Source organism: Pelecanus crispus, assembly GCF_030463565.1.
Source record: "Pelecanus crispus isolate bPelCri1 chromosome 30 unlocalized genomic scaffold, bPelCri1.pri SUPER_30_unloc_1, whole genome shotgun sequence".
Taxonomy (NCBI): Eukaryota; Metazoa; Chordata; class Aves; order Pelecaniformes; family Pelecanidae; genus Pelecanus; species Pelecanus crispus.
Window position 1 is genome coordinate 96,431 of NW_027461234.1, and position 14,864 is coordinate 111,294.

Below are 14,864 nucleotides of genomic sequence, written 5' to 3' on the forward strand. Positions count from 1 at the left end.
GTTGTTGGGGTTGGAAAAGGCCTTGAAGATTGTGGAATCATCCAATCGTTGGGGCTGGGAAAGGCCTTGAAGATCGTGGAATCATCCAATCGTTGGGGCTGGGAAAGGCCTTGAAGATCGTGGAATCATCCAATCGTTGGGGCTGGGAAAGGCCTTGAAGATCGTGGAATCATCCAATCGTTGGGGCTGGAAAAGGCCTTGAAGATCGTGGAATCATCCAATCGTTGGGGCTGGGAAAGGCCTTGAAGATCATGGAATCATCCAATCGTTGAGGTTGGGAAAGGCCTTGAAAATCATGGAATCGTCCAGTTGTTGGGGTTGGGAAAAGGCCTTGAAGATCTGGAATATCCATCGTTGGGGGCTGGAAAAGGCCTTGAAGATCGTGGAATCATCCAATCGTTGGGGCTGGAAAAGGCCTTGAAGATCGTGGAATCATCCAATCGTTGGGGCTGGAAAAGGCCTTGAAGATCGTGGAATCGTCCAGTTGTTGGGGTTGGAAAAGGCCTTGAAGATCATGGAATCATCCAATCGTTGACGTTGGGAAAGGCCTTGAAGATCATGGAATCATCCAACCGTTGGGTTTGGAAAAGGCCTTGAAGATCATGGAATCATCCATCATTTAGATTGGAAAAGGCCTTGAAGATCATGGAATCATCCAGTCGTTGAGGTTGGAAAAGGCATTGAAGATCATAGAATCACCAATCATTTAGGTTGGAAAGCACCTTTAAGATAGAATCATCCAATCGTTGAGGTTGGAAAAGGCCTTGATCATCCAGCCCAACCGTGAACCCAACGCTCCCAAGGCCACCACTCAACCCATTAAGGGCAGAGTCATAATTTCACGTTTCCTGCCTTGGGGGCTGGATTATTTTAATGAAAGTCAAACCAGCAATCACTGAGGTTGGAAAGGATCTCCAAGATCATCAGCCCAACGTCACCCCAACACCCCCACGGCCACCAAAACCATGTCCCAGTGCCACCTCTGCCTGTTTTTGAGCCCCTCCAGGGCTGGGGACTCCCCCACCTCTCTGGGCAGCCTGGTCCAATGCTTGGCCGCTCTTTCCATGAAGGAATTTCCCCCAATATCCAACCTAACCCTCCCTGGCACAGCTTGAGCCCATTTCCTCTCGTCCCATCGCTGTTCCTTGGGAGAGGAGCCCAACCCCCCCTCCCTGCCCCCTCCTTTTGGGGAGCTGTGGGGAGCGATGAGGGCTCCCCTCAGCCTCCTCTTCTCCAGGCTGAACACCCCCAGCCCCCTCAGCCGCTCCCCACCAGCCCTGTGCTCCAGACCCTTCCCCAGCTCCGCTGCCCTTCCCTGGCCACGCCCCAGCACCCCAATGTCCTTCTTGGAGCGAGGGGCCCAAAACTGGACACTTCCGCCTCGGTAATGGCGGCACTTCCGCCACGGTAGGGCGGGTGTCATGGCGGCACTTCCGCCTCGGTAATGGCGGGCCCGTCATCCTCGGTAGGGAGGTGTCATGGCGGCACTGTTGCCTCGGTAATGGCGGCACTTCCGCCTCGGTAGGAGAGCGGAAGGTGCCGTCGCCCCCTCGCCTCACGTGACCGGAAGGGGCGGAGCTCCGCTGTCCTCGGCGCTAGCGGGGTCGTGCGGGAGGCGATGGCGCTGGGCGCTGCGGGGCTGCGGGGGCTGCTGGGGAGACGTGAGTGGGGGGGGAAGGACCCCGGGGACCCCCCAGCCCCCACGGCGGGGCCCTGACCCCCGGCCTAGCGCCCCCCCCGTGACCCCCGGCCTAACCTTGACCCCCGTGACCCCCCGTGTCGCCGCCCCCTGGGGTCCCCAGTTACCCCAAGGCCCCCCCCAAAGCCTCCTGTGCCCCGCGGGGGATCCAGCGGATCCCAGTCCCTCCCCAGTGCCCCCAGTTTACTCCCCCGAGACTCTCAGGTCTTCCCCAGTCCCTCCCAGTATGTCCCAGTACTTTTACAGTGGTTTCTAGGCCTTTCCCAGTACCCCCAGTGCCTCCCAGCCCTTCCCCTGTGCCCCCAGTGGGTCCCAGTACCCCCCCACCCTTCCCCAGTGGGTCCCAGTCCCTCCCCAGTATGTCCCAGTGCCCCCAGTGGTTCTCCAGTGGGTCCCAGCCCCTCCCCAGGGATTCCCAGTCCCTCCCCAGTGGGTCCCAGTCCCTCCCCAGTATGTCCCAGTGCCCCCAGTCCCTCCCCAGTGCATCCCAGCCCCTCCCCAGCGACTCCCAGTTCCTCCCAGTATCTCCCAGTACCCCCAGCCCTTCTCCCATGGGTCCCAGTCCTTCCCCAGTGCATCCCAGCCCCTCCCCAGGGACTCCCAGTTCCTCCCAGTATCTCCCAGTACCCCCAGCCCTTCTCCAACAGGTCCCAGACCCTCCCTAGGTACTCCCAGCCCTTCTCCAATGGCTCCCAGTCCCTCCCCAGTATGTCCAGTGCCCCCAGTCCTTCTCTAGTGGGTCCCAGTCCTTCCCCAGTGCCCCCAGCCCTTGTCCAGTGGGTCCCAGTTCCTCCCTAGGGGTCCCCAGTCCTTCTCCAGTAGGTCCTAGCCCCTCTCCAGGGACTCCCAGTCCCTCCCAGTATGTCCCAGTCCTTTTCCAGTGGTTTCTAGGCTTTTCCCCGGTACCCCCAGTGCCTCCCAGTCCTTCCTTAGTGGATCCCAGCGAGTCCCAGTCCTTTCCCAGTTCCTCCCAGCCCTTCCCCTGTGCCCCCAGTGGGTCCCGGTTCCTCCCTAGGGGCTCCCAATCCCTCCCCAGTATGTCCCAGTAACCCCAGTCCTTCTCTAACGGGTCCCAGTCCCTCCCCAGTGCATCCCAGTGCCCCCAGCCCTTCTCCAGTGGGTCCCAGTCCCTCCCCAATAGGTCCCAGTTCCTCCCTAGAGACTCCCAGTCCATCTCCAGTGCCCCCACTCCCTCCCCAGGGACTCCCAGTCCCTTCCCAGTAGGTCCCAGTCCCTCCCCACTATGTCCCAGTACCCCCAGCCCTTCTCTAATGGGTCCCAGCCCCCTCCCCAGTGGGTCCCAGTCCCTCCCCAGGGACTCCCAGTCCCTCCCCAGTGTGTCCCAGTCCCTCCCCAGGGACTCCCAGTCTCTCCCCAGTGGGTCCCAGTCCCTCCCCACTATGTCCCAGTACCCCCAGCCCTTCTCTAATGGGTCCCAGCCCCTCCAAGGGACTCCCAGTCACTCCCCAGTGGGTCCCAGTCCCTCCCCAGGGACTCCCAGTCCCTTCCCAGTAGGTCCCAGTCCCTCCCCACTATGTCCCAGTACCTCCAGCCCTTCTCTAATGGGTCCCAGCCCCTCCCCAGTGGGTCCCAGTCCCTCCCCAGGGACTCCCAGTCCCTCCCCACTATGTCCCAGTACCCCCAGCCCTTCTCTAATGGATCCCAGCCCCTCCCCAGTGGGTCTCAGCTCCTCCCCAGGGACTCCCAGTCCCCTCCCCACTATGTCCCAGTACCCCCAGCCCTTCTCTAATGGGTCCCAGCCCCTCCCCAGTGGGTCCCAGTCCCTCCCCAGGGACTCCCAGTCCCTCCCCAGTGTGTCCCAGTCCCTCCCCAGGGACTCCCAGTCTCTCCCCAGTGGGTCCCAGTCCCTCCCCACTATGTCCCAGTACCCCCAGCCCTTCTCTAATGGGTCCCAGCCCCTCCCAAGGGACTCCCAGTCCTCCCCAGTGTGTCCCAGTCCCTCCCCAGGGACTCCCAGTCCTTCCCAGTAGGTCCCAGTCCCTCCCCACTATGTCCCAGTACCCTCCAGCCCTTCTCTAATGGGTCCCAGCCCCTCCCCAGTGGGTCCCAGTCCCTCCCCAGGGACTCCCAGTCCCTCCCCACTATGTCCCAGTACCCCCAGCCCTTCTCTAATGGGTCCCAGCCCCCTCCCCAGTGGGTCTCAGCTCCTCCCCAGGGACTCCCAGTCCCTCCCCAGTGGGTCCCAGTCCCTTTCCAGTAGGTCCCAGTCCCTCCCCACTATGTCCCAGTACCTCCAGCCCTTCTCTAATGGGTCCCAGCCCCTCCCCAGTAGGTCCCAGCCCCTCCCCAGTGGGTCCCAGTCCCTCCCCAGGGACTCCCAGTCCCTCCCCACTATGTCCCAGTACCCCAGCCCTTCTCTAATGGGTCCCAGCCCCTCCCCAGTGGGTCCCAGCCCCTCCCCAGGGACTCCCAGTCTCTCCCCAGTGGGTCCCAGTCCCTTTCCAGTAGGTCCCAGTCCCTCCGCACTATGTCCCAGTACCTCCAGCCCTTCTCTAATGGGTCCCAGCCCCTCCCCAGTGGGTCCCAGCCCCTCCCCCAGTGGGTCCCAGTCCCTCCCCAGGGACTCCCAGTCCCTCCCCACTATGTCCCAGTACCCCCAGCCCTTCTCTAATGGGTCCCCAGCCCCTCCCCAGGGACTCCCAGTCCCTCCCCAGTGGGTCCCAGCCCCTCCCCAGTGGGTCCCAGCCCCTCCCCAGGGACTCCCAGCCCCTCCCCAGTGGGTCCCAGCCCCTCCCCAGTGGGTCCCAGCCCCTCCCCAGGGACTCCCAGCCCTTCTCTAATGGGTCCCAGCCCCTCCCCAGTGGGTCCCAGTCCCTCCCCAGGGACTCCCAGTCCCTCCCCAGTGGGTCCCAGTCCCTCCCCAGGGACTCCCAGTCTCTCCCCAGTGGGTCCCAGTCCCTCCCCACTATGTCCCAGTACCCCCCAGCCCTTCTCTAATGGGTCCCAGCCCCTCCCAAGGGACTCCCAGTCCCTCCCCAGTGTGTCCCAGTCCCTCCCCAGTGGGTCCCAGTGCCCCGGTGACGGGCCGGCTGCCGCAGCGCTGCAGTTGCCAGCCCGGCTGATGTCGGCGAAGGCGGCGGAGCGGCGTTCGCCCGGCCGCAGCTTCGAGACGCTGCGGGTGACGCAGGAGCGGGACCACGTCCTGCACGTGGAGCTCCACCGCCCGGAAAAGAGGAATGCCATGAACGCGGCCTTCTGGAGGTAACGGGGTGGGGGGGGGGGGGGGGGGGGAGCACCCGGGGACCCCCCCCAAAACCCCCGGCTCCCGTCCCCACTTTCCCCATCCCCGCAGGGAGATGGTCGAGTGCTTCCAGGACATCGGCCACGACTCGTCGTGCCGCGCCGTCGTCATCTCCGGCGCCGGGAAGATTTTCACGGCTGGTGAGGGCCGCCCGAGGGTTCCCTTCCCGGCGAGGGGGAGCGGGGGGGGGGGGGGATTTGGCTCATTTTTGGGGGGATCTCAGAGTTGGGGGGGGCGTTTTCAGCCTCAGCGGGGGAAATTGAGGGGATCTTGGCTCATCTGGGAGGGACTGGGAGCGTCTTGGTAGCAACTGGGGGGCAACTGGGGGTACCTTTACCCCAGCCGGGGGGGATTGGGGGTACCTTTTGGCCTTGGCTGGCAGGGATTTGGGTACTTTGGCCCAGCTGGGGGGGATTTTGGGGTACCTTTGCCCAAGCCAGAGGGGATATTTGGGGTACCTTTACCTCAACTGGGGGGGATTTGGGGTACTTTTGGCCCATCTGGGGGGGGATTTTGGGGTACCTTTACCCCATCTGGGGGGATTTTGGGTACCTTTGCCCAAGCCGGGGGGGGATTTGGGGTACCTTTTACCCCAACTGGGGGGGATTTGGGTACTTTTGCCCTGGCCAGGGGGGATTTGGGGTACCTTTACCCCATCTGGGTGGGATTTGGGGTACTTTTGCCCAAACCCAGGGGGGATTTGGGGTACCTTTGCCCAAGCCAGAGGGGATTTTGGGTACCTTTGCCCATCTGGGGGGGGATTTGGGGTACCTTTACCCCAACTGGGGGGTATTTGGGGTACTTTTGCCCTGGCCAGGGGGGATTTGGGGTACCTTTACTCCATCTGGGGGGGATTTGGGGTACCTTTACCTCAACTGGGGGGGATTTGGGGTACCTTTGCTCTGGGGAGGGGGGGATTTGGGGTACCTTTACCCCATTTGGGTGGGATTTGGGGTACTTTTGCCCAAACCAGGGAGGATTTGGGGTACCTTTGCCCAAGCCAGAGGGGATTTGGGGTACCTTTGCCCATCTGGGGGGGGATTTGGGGTACCTTTACCCCATCTGGGTGGGATTTGGGGTACTTTTGCCCTGGCCAGGGGGGATTTGGGGTACCTTTGCCCTGGCCAGGGGGGATTTGGGGTACCTTTGCCCTTGGGGGGGGGTGGGGTACCTTTACCCCATCTGGGTGGGATTTGGGGCACTTTTGCCCTGGCCAGGGGGGATTTGGGGTACCTTTACCCCATCTGGGTGGGATTTGGGGGTACCTTTGCCCATCTGGGGGGGGATTTGGGGTACCTTTACCCCAGCTGGGTGGGATTTGGGGCTCTCAGCATCCCCCGGAGGACTTGGGGGGGCCTCAGCCCTGGCTGGGGGGGTCTTTCCCCCCCGGCAGGATTCAGGGGCAGCCGGTGACGGTCTGGCCCCGGGCAGGGATCGATCTGGTGGAGATGGGCAGCGTCTTCATGGCGGTGGAGGGCGAGGACGCGGCCAGGAAGGCCTGGAACCTGCGGCGCAAGATCCGCGAGTTCCAGGAGACCTTCTCGGTGCTGGAGAAGGTGGGACGGACGGACGGACGGACGGACGGACGGACCGATGAGGGCGTGCTGTTCTCCGCCTCACCCTGACGCCCGTCTCTCCTGCAGTGCTCGAAGCCGGTGATCGCGGCGGTGCACGGCGCCTGCGTCGGCGCAGGTGAGCTGGGGCCGGAGGGGCTGGGCCAGGGTCCCCACCACGGGCTCAGGGTCCCCACCACGGGCTCGGGGTCCCCACCATGGGCTCGGGGTCCCCGCCACGGGCTCGGGGTCCCCACCATGGGCTCAGGGTCCCCACCACGGGCTCGGGGTCCCCACCACGGGCTCGAGGTCTTCTCCCGGCAGGCGTTGACCTCATCTCCGCCTGCGACATCCGCTACTGCACCCAGGACGCCTGGTTCCAGGTGAAGGTAGGTGGGTGGGGGACCCTTGGGTGGGCCCTGGGGACCCTCGGGCATCCTAGTGGCTCTTTGGATGGTCCTGGAGACCCCTCAGATGTCCCTATGGCTCCTTGGATGTCCCCAAGAGCCCTCAGACATCCTGGTAGCTCCTTGGATGTCACCAAGACCCCTCAGATGTCCCCATGGCTCCTTGGATGTCTCCAAGACCCCTCAGACATTCTGGTGGCTCTTTGGATGTCCCCAAGACCTCCCAGATGTTCTGGTAGCTCCTTGGACATTCCCAAGACCCCTCAGACATCCTGGTGGTTCCTTGGACGTCCCCAAGATCCCTCAGATGTCCCTATGGCTCCTTGGATGTCCCTAAGACCCATCAGACATCCTGGTAGCTCCTTGGATGTCCCCAAGACCTCCCAGATGTCCCTATGGCTCCTTAGATGTCCCCAAAACCTCTCAGACATCCTGGTAACTCCTTGGACGTCCCCAAGATCTCGCAGATGTCCCTATGGCTCTTTGGATGTCCCCAAGACCTCTCAGACATCCTGGTAGCTCCTTGGATGTCACCAAGACCCCTCAGACATTCTGGTGGCTCTTTGGATGTCCCCAAGACCCCTCAGATGTCCCTATGGCTCCTTGGATGTCCCCAAGACCTCCCAGATGTTCTGGTGGCTCCTTGGACATTCCCAAGACCCCTCAGACATCCTGGTGGCTCCTTGGATGTCCCCAAGACCTCTCAGATGCTCCTTGGACGTCCCCATGGCTCCTCAGCCATCCCTGTGACCTTAGGGATGTCCCTGGGAATGTCCCCAGAGCCCCTCGCCCATCCCCACGGCCCCTCCCACGGCCCCATGTTTCTTCGGACGTCCCCGCATCCCCTCACGTGTCCCTGTGTCCCCATCACCCGCAGGAGGTGGACATCGGGCTGGCGGCCGACGTGGGCACCTTGCAGCGTCTCCCAAAAATCGTGAGCAGCCAGAGGTGGGTGGCGGGGGGACGCACCCGGGGGGTGGGGTTGGTGGCAGGGGAGGGGACATCGGCGGGGGGGGGGGACCTCGTGTCACCCCCACAACCATCCCCGCAGCCTCGTCAACGAACTGGCCTTCACCGCCCGCAAGATGATGGCTCCCGAAGCGCAGAGCTGCGGCTTGGTGAGGTACTGCAGCCCCCCGACCCCCGGCAGGGGACCCCCGCCCCCACCGCCGCCCCCCACCGCCGTGGGGACCCCCTGGGGGTGCCCCGTCCCCGCAGCCAGCGCCTTTCGCCCCGCAGCCGGGTGTTCGCCGACAAAGCCACGCTGCTGCAGGGCGCCCTGGACGTGGCCAGCGCCATCGCGGCCCGGAGCCCCGTGGCCGTGCAGGGCACCAAGGTCAACCTGCTCTACGCCCGGGACCACCCCGTCCCCGAGAGCCTGCGCTACATGGTGAGGGGGCCCTCGCCGGCGGGCTGCCACCGCGGCCCCAGCCGCGTCGTCCCTGTCCCCCCTCCCGGGCCACGGCCGCGTCATCGTCGCCGCGCTCTTTGCCTGTCTCCATCTCCAAGGGTGTCCTGTCCCTGTCCCCGAGGGTGTCCTGTCCCCAAGGGTGTTCCGTCCCCATCCCCGAGGGTGTCCCGTCCCTGTCCCCGAGGGTGTCCTGTCCCTGTCCCCATCTCCGAGGGTGTCCCGTCCCCATCCCTGAGGGTGTTCTGTCCCCATCCCTGTCCCTGAGGGTGTCCCGTCCCTGTCCTCATCTCCGAGGGTGTCCCATCCCTGTCCCCTAGGGTGTTCTGTCTCCGAGGGTGTCCTGTTCCCGTCCCCAAGGGTGTTCTGTCCCCATCCTCGAGGGTGTCCTGTCCCTGTCCCCATCTCCGAGGGTGTCCCGTCCCCATCCCTGAGGGTGTTCTGTCCCCATCCCTGTCCCCAAGGGTGTCCCGTCCCTGTCCCTGAGGGTGTCCCGTCCCTGTCCCCATCTCCGAGGGTGTCCCATCCCTGTCCCCGAGGGTGTTCTGTCTCCGAGGGTGTCCCGTTCCCGTCCCCGAGGGTGTTCTGTCCCCATCCCTGTCCCTGAGGGTGTCCTGTCCCCATCCTCGAGGGTGTCCCGTCCCTGTCCCCATCTCCAAGGGTGTCCCGTCCCTGTCCCCGAGGGTGTCCTGTCCCTGTCCCCATCTCCGAGGGTGTCCCGTCCCTGTCCCCGAGGGTGTCCTGTCCCTGTCCCTGTCCCCGAGGGTGTCCTGTCCCCATCCCTGAGGGTGTTCTGTCCCCATCCCTGTCCCCGAGGGTGTCCTGTCCCTGTCCCCATCTCCGAGGGTGTCCCGTCCCCATCCCTGAGGGTGTCCCGTCCCCATCCCTGTCCCTGAGGGTGTCCTGTCCCTGTCCTCATCTCCGAGGGTGTCCCATCCCTGTCCCCTAGGGTGTTCTGTCTCCGAGGGTGTCCCGTTCCCGTCCCCGAGGGTGTTCTGTCCCCATCCCTGTCCCTGAGGGTGTCCTGTCCCCATCCTCGAGGGTGTCCCGTCCCTGTCCCCATCTCCAAGGGTGTCCCGTCCCTGTCCCCATCTCCGAGGGTGTCCCATCCCTGTCCCCGAGGGTGTCCTGTCCCCAAGGGTGTTCCGTCCCCATCCCCGAGGGTGTCCCGTCCCTGTCCCCGAGGGTGTCCTGTCCCTGTCCCTGTCCCCGAGGGTGTCCTGTCCCCATCCCTGAGGGTGTTCTGTCCCCATCCCTGTCCCCGAGGGTGTCCTGTCCCTGTCCCCATCTCCGAGGGTGTCCCGTCCCCATCCCTGAGGGTGTTCTGTCCCCATCCCTGTCCCTGAGGGTGTCCCGTCCCTGTCCCCATCTCCGAGGGTGTCCCATCCCTGTCCCCGAGGGTGTTCTGTCTCCGAGGGTGTCCCGTTCCCGTCCCCGAGGGTGTTCTGTCCCCATCCCTGTCCCTGAGGGTGTCCTGTCCCCATCCTCGAGGGTGTCCCGTCCCTGTCCCCATCTCCAAGGGTGTCCCGTCCCTGTCCCCAAGGGTGTCCTGTCCCCAAGGGTGTTCCGTCCCCAAGGGTGTTCTGTCCCCATCCCTGTCCCCAAGGGTGTCCCGTCCCCGTCCCCAAGGGTGTCCCGTCCCTGTCCCCATCTCCGAGGGTGTTCTGTCCCCGAGGGTGTTCTGTCCCCATCCCTGTCCCCAAGGGTGTCCCGTCCCCGAGGGTGTTCTGTCCCTGTCCCCATCTCCGAGGGTGTCCCGTCCCTGTCCCCGAGGGTGTCCTGTCCCCGAGGGTGTTCCGTCCTCAAGGGTGTTCCGTCCCCATCCCCGTCCCCAAGGGTGTCCCGTCCCTGACCCCAAGGGTGTTCTGTCCCCGTCCCTGAGGGTGTCCTGTCCCTGTCCCCATCTCCGAGGGTGTTCTGTCCCCATCCCCGTCCCTGAGGGTGTCCTGTCCCTGTCCCCATCTCCAAGGGTGTCCCATCCCTGTCCCCGAGGGTGTTCTGTCCCCGAGGGTGTCCTGTCCCTGTCGCCAGCCCCAAGGGCAACCTGTCCCCGTCCCCATCCCCAAGAGTGTCCTGTCCCTGTCCCCAGGAGCATCCTGTCCCTGTCTCCATCCCCAAGGCCGTCCTGTCCCTGTCCCCAAGGGCGTCCCATCCCTGTCCCCATCCCCATCCCCAAGAGCATCCTGTCCCCATCCCCAAGTGTCCTGTCCCTGTCCCCATCCCTGAGGGTGTCCCATCCCTGTCCCCATCCTAATCCCTGGGGGTGTTTTGTCCCCATCCCCATCCCCAAGGGCATCCTGTCCCTGTCCCCATCCCTGAGGGTGTCCTGTTTCCATCCCCAAGGGTGTCCTGTCCCCGTCCCCATCCCCATCCCCGAGGGTGTCCTGTCCCTGTCCCCATCCCCAAGGGCGTCCCGTTCCCAACCCAAGGGTGTCCTGTCCCCGTCCCCATCCCTGAGGGTGTCCTGTCCCTGTCCCCATCCCCAAGGGCATCCCATTCCCATCCCTGAGGGTGTCTTGTCCCTGTCCCCATCCCCAAGGGCGTCCCATTCCCAACCCAAGGGTGTCCTGTCCCTGTCCCCATCCCTGAGGGTGTCCTGTCCCTGTCCCCATCCCCAAGGGTGTCCCGTTCCCAACCCAAGGGTGTCCTGTCCCTGTCCCCATCCCCATCCCCAAGAGCATCCTGTCCCCATCCCCAAGTGTCCTGTCCCTGTCCCCATCCCTGAGGGTGTCCCATCCCTGTCCCCATCCTAATCCCTGGGGGTGTTTTGTCCCCATCCCCATCCCCAAGGGTGTCCTGTCCCTGTCCCCATCCCTGAGGGTGTCCTGTTTCCATCCCCAAGGGTGTCCTGTCCCCGTCCCCATCCCCATCCCCGAGGGTGTCCTGTCCCTGTCCCCATCCCCAAGGGCGTCCCGTTCCCAACCCAAGGGTGTCCTGTCCCCGTCCCCATCCCTGAGGGTGTCCTGTCCCTGTCCCCATCCCCAAGGGCGTCCCATTCCCATCCCCAAGGGTGTCTTGTCCCTGTCCCCATCCCCAAGGGCGTCCCGTTCCTGACCCAAGGGTGTCCTGTCCCTGTCCCCATCCCCAAGGGCGTCCCATTCCCATCCCCAAGGGTGTCTTGTCCCTGTCCCCATCCCCAAGGGCGTCCCGTTCCTGACCCAAGGGTGTCCTGTCCCTGTCCCCATCCCTGAGGGTGTCCTGTCCCTGTCCCCATCCCCAAGGGCGTCCCGTTCCCGACCCAAGGGTGTCCTGTCCCTGTCCCCATCCCTGAGGGTGTCCTGTCCCTGTCCCCATCCCCAAGGGCGTCCCGTTCCCGACCCAAGGGTGTCCTGTCCCTGTCCCCATCCCTGAGGGTGTCCTGTCCCTGTCCCCATCCCCAAGGGCGTCCCGTTCCCAACCCAAGGGTGTCCTGTCCCTGTCCCCATCCCTGAGGGTGTCCTGTCCCTGTCCCCATCCCCAAGGGCGTCCCGTTCCCGACCCAAGGGTGTCCTGTCCCTGTCCCCATCCCTGAGGGTGTCCTGTCCCTGTCCCCACCCCCAAGGGCGTCCCGTTCCCAACCCAAGGGTGTCCTGTCCCTGTCCCCATCCCTGAGGGTGTCCTGTCCCTGTCCCCATCCCCAAGGGCGTCCCGTTCCCGACCCAAGGGTGTCCTGTCCCTGTCCCCATCCCTGAGGGTGTCCTGTCCCTGTCCCCACCCCCAAGGGCGTCCCATTCCCATCCCCAAGGGTGTCTTGTCCCTGTCCCCATCCCCAAGGGCGTCCCGTTCCTGACCCAAGGGTGTCCTGTCCCTGTCCCCATCCCTGAGGGTGTCCTGTCCCTGTCCCCATCCCCAAGGGCGTCCCGTTCCCGACCCAAGGGTGTCCTGTCCCTGTCCCCATCCCTGAGGGTGTCCTGTCCCTGTCCCCATCCCCAAGGGCGTCCCGTTCCCGACCCAAGGGTGTCCTGTCCCCGTCCCCATCCCTGAGGGTGTCCTGTCCCTGTCCCCATCCCCAAGGGCGTCCCGTTCCCATCCCCAAGGGTGTCTTGTCCCTTTCCCCATCCCCAAGGGCGTCCCGTTCCCAACCCAAGGGTGTGCTGTCCCTGTCCCCATCCCTGAGGGTGTCCTGTCCCTGTCCCCATCCCCAAGGGCGTCCCGTTCCCAACCCAAGGGTGTCCTGTCCCTGTCCCCATCCCCAAGGGCGTCCCCATCCCCAACGCAAGGGTGTCCTGTCCCCATCCCAATCCCCGAGGGCGTCCCTGTCCCCATCCCCGAGGGCATCCCGTCCCTGTCCCCGTCCCCATCCCCATCCCCGAGGACGTCCCCGTCCCCACGCCACCCCCGTCCCCGCGCTCGTCCCCAGGCCACCTGGAACATGAGCATGCTGCAGACCGAGGACATCCTGAAGTCGGTGCAGGCGGCCATGGAGAAGAAGGGCCCCGAGGACGTCCCCTTCTCCAAGCTGTAGGGCCACCGCGTCCCCCCAATAAACCCAGCTGCCCCACGGCCCCGCTCCCACCTCGTCCCTGGGGAGCGCCGGGCCCCGGGGGGCTGCCATGGGCACAGGGGGCACCCCAGGGTGCTGCCGTGGGTGCAGGGGGGGTCCTGGGGGTGTTGGGATGGGGATGGGGGGGGCCCTGTATCCCCAGGGATCGGTGAGGGGGACCCCGAGGGGCTGCGATGGAGCTGGGGGCCCCCCAGGGTGCTGGGACCGGGGATGAGGCCAATGTCTTGGCCTCACAGGGTGTATATGGGGTCCCCAAGGGGCTATAGGGGCTCACAGGGGGTATATGGGGTCCCAAAGGGGGTATATGGGGTCCCCAAGGGGGATATATGGGCTCATAGGGGGTATATGGGGGTCCCCAAGGGAGTATATGGGGTCCCAAAGGGGATATATGGGGTCCTAAAGGGGGTATATGGGGTCCCCAAGGGGATATATGGGGTCACAAAGGGTGTATATGGGGTTCCCAAGGGGGATATATGGGCTCATAGGGGGTATATGGGGGTCCCCAAGGGGGATATATGGGCTCATAGGGGGTATATGGGGGTCCCCAAGGGGCTATAGGGGCTCATAGGGGGTATATGGGGGTCCCCAAGGGGGATATATGGGGTCCCAAAGGGTGTATATGGGGACCCCCCCCAAGGGGGTTATATGGCTTCACAGGGGGTATATGGGGTCCCCAAGGGGGATATATGGGCTCATAGGGGGGTATATGGGGGTCCCCAAGGGGCTATAGGGGGTATATGGGGTCCTAAAGGGGGTGTATGGGGTTCCAGAGAGGGCTATAAGGGCTTACAGGGGGCATATGGGGTCCCCAAGGGGCTATAGGGGCTCACGGGGGGGGGGTCCATGGGGTCCCCAAGGAGGATATATGTGGTCCCAAAGGGGGTATATGGGGTCCCAAGGGGGCTATATGGGCTGACAGGGGGTATATGGGGGGCCGCAAGGGGGCTATATGGGCTCACAGAGGGTATATGGGGGGGTCCCAAAGAGGACTATATGGGGTCCCCAAGGGGCTATAGGGGCTCACAGGGGGTATATGGGGGGGGGGGGGGTGTCTCAAAGAGGACTATATGGGGTCCCCAAGGGGATATATGGGCTCCCCAAGGGGGTATAGAGGCTCATAAGGGGTATATGGGGTCCCAGGGGATATATGGGGTCCCCAAGGGGGTATATGGGGTCCCAGAGAGGGCTATAAGGGCTTACAGGGGGCTTATGGGGGTCCCCAAGGGGGCTATATGGGCTCACAGGGTATATTGGGGGGTCCCAGGGGAATATATGGGGTCCCCGAGGGGATATAGGGGCTCACAGGTATAGGGGGGTCCCAAGGGGGCTGTAGGGGCTCACAGGGTGTGTATGGGGGGGGGGGGGTGTCATATAGGGTCCCCAAGGGGATATATGGGGTCCCAAGGGGGCTACAGGGGCTCTATGGGGTCCCACGGGGGCTCTATGGGCACACTGGCTCCATTTCAGCCATAATCCACACAAAAAAAAAAAAAACCAAAACCAAAACCAAACCACCCCAAACCTTCCCGGGAGGCTCCCGCTTCCCAAAGGCTTTTGAGCCAAATTCCTGGGATTTTGGGGCCGGGCCCTCCCCGCCTGCCCCCCACCACGCCTTGACCCATGCCAGAGGAGAAACCTGCGTCTCAGCAACCCAGAAAACCCCCAAAAAAAAGAAAAAAAAAAAATCCGACACCATTCATTGTCCTGGGAAGCTCCGGAGTGACGCCGACAGCGGGGGGTGGGGGGGGGGTGGTCCCGGCCATTGGGGGGGGGGGTCCCTGGGGGTCCCTGGCGCAGGCCAAGATGGGCGACAGCGGTGAGGAACGGCAGAGGCTCCGTCGTTAACAGTTACCAGCAATATTTTAATTACATGACAAAGAAAACCGGTAATATATGCTGCTAGGTGAATATATATTTATATAATAAATCCGTAAGTTAATAAAGTAAATAGGAACCTTCTGGCTTTCATTTAAATTTTAAAAGATCAGGCTTTTTTTCTCTTTTTTTTTTTTTTTTTTTTTTTTTTTTTACTTTTTTACTTTTTTTTTAAAT

At 63.6% G+C, this 14,864-nt stretch overlaps 2 protein-coding genes across 2 annotated transcripts in view; both read left to right on the forward strand.

The window, feature by feature from the left end:
- The window catches only part of HNRNPL (heterogeneous nuclear ribonucleoprotein L), a 10,220-nt gene extending 8,657 nt beyond the window's left edge, over window positions 1–1,563 (forward strand). Inside the window, 1 exon segment of the mRNA XM_075727271.1 lies at window positions 1,412–1,563. Within this exon segment, the coding sequence (XP_075583386.1) occupies window positions 1,412–1,563 (152 nt within the window).
- Window positions 1,564–4,781: 3,218 nt separating this feature from the next.
- ECH1 (enoyl-CoA hydratase 1) lies at window positions 4,782–12,797 on the forward strand. The gene is made up of 9 exons (XM_075727291.1): window positions 4,782–4,921; window positions 5,013–5,101; window positions 6,393–6,517; window positions 6,605–6,653; window positions 6,839–6,903; window positions 7,799–7,869; window positions 7,973–8,044; window positions 8,161–8,311; window positions 12,669–12,797. Exons 1-9 carry the CDS (start codon window positions 4,782–4,784, stop codon window positions 12,771–12,773), a joined length of 867 nt encoding a protein of 288 aa, XP_075583406.1. The 3' UTR covers window positions 12,774–12,797.
- The last annotated feature ends 2,067 nt before the right edge of the window (window positions 12,798–14,864 follow it).

What these genes read in the sequence shown, in the direction of transcription:
- ECH1 (XM_075727291.1), top strand. Translation starts at nt 4,782, where the DNA reads ATGTCGGCGAAGGCGGCGGAGCGGCGTTCGCCCGGCCGCAGCTTCGAG. An exon ending in ATGAACGCGGCCTTCTGGAG is followed by an intron (nt 4,922 to 5,012) that starts GTAACGGGGTGG and finishes CCATCCCCGCAG; the next exon opens with GGAGATGGTCGAGTGCTTCC. An exon ending in CCTTCTCGGTGCTGGAGAAG is followed by an intron (nt 6,518 to 6,604) that starts GTGGGACGGACG and finishes TCTCTCCTGCAG; the next exon opens with TGCTCGAAGCCGGTGATCGC.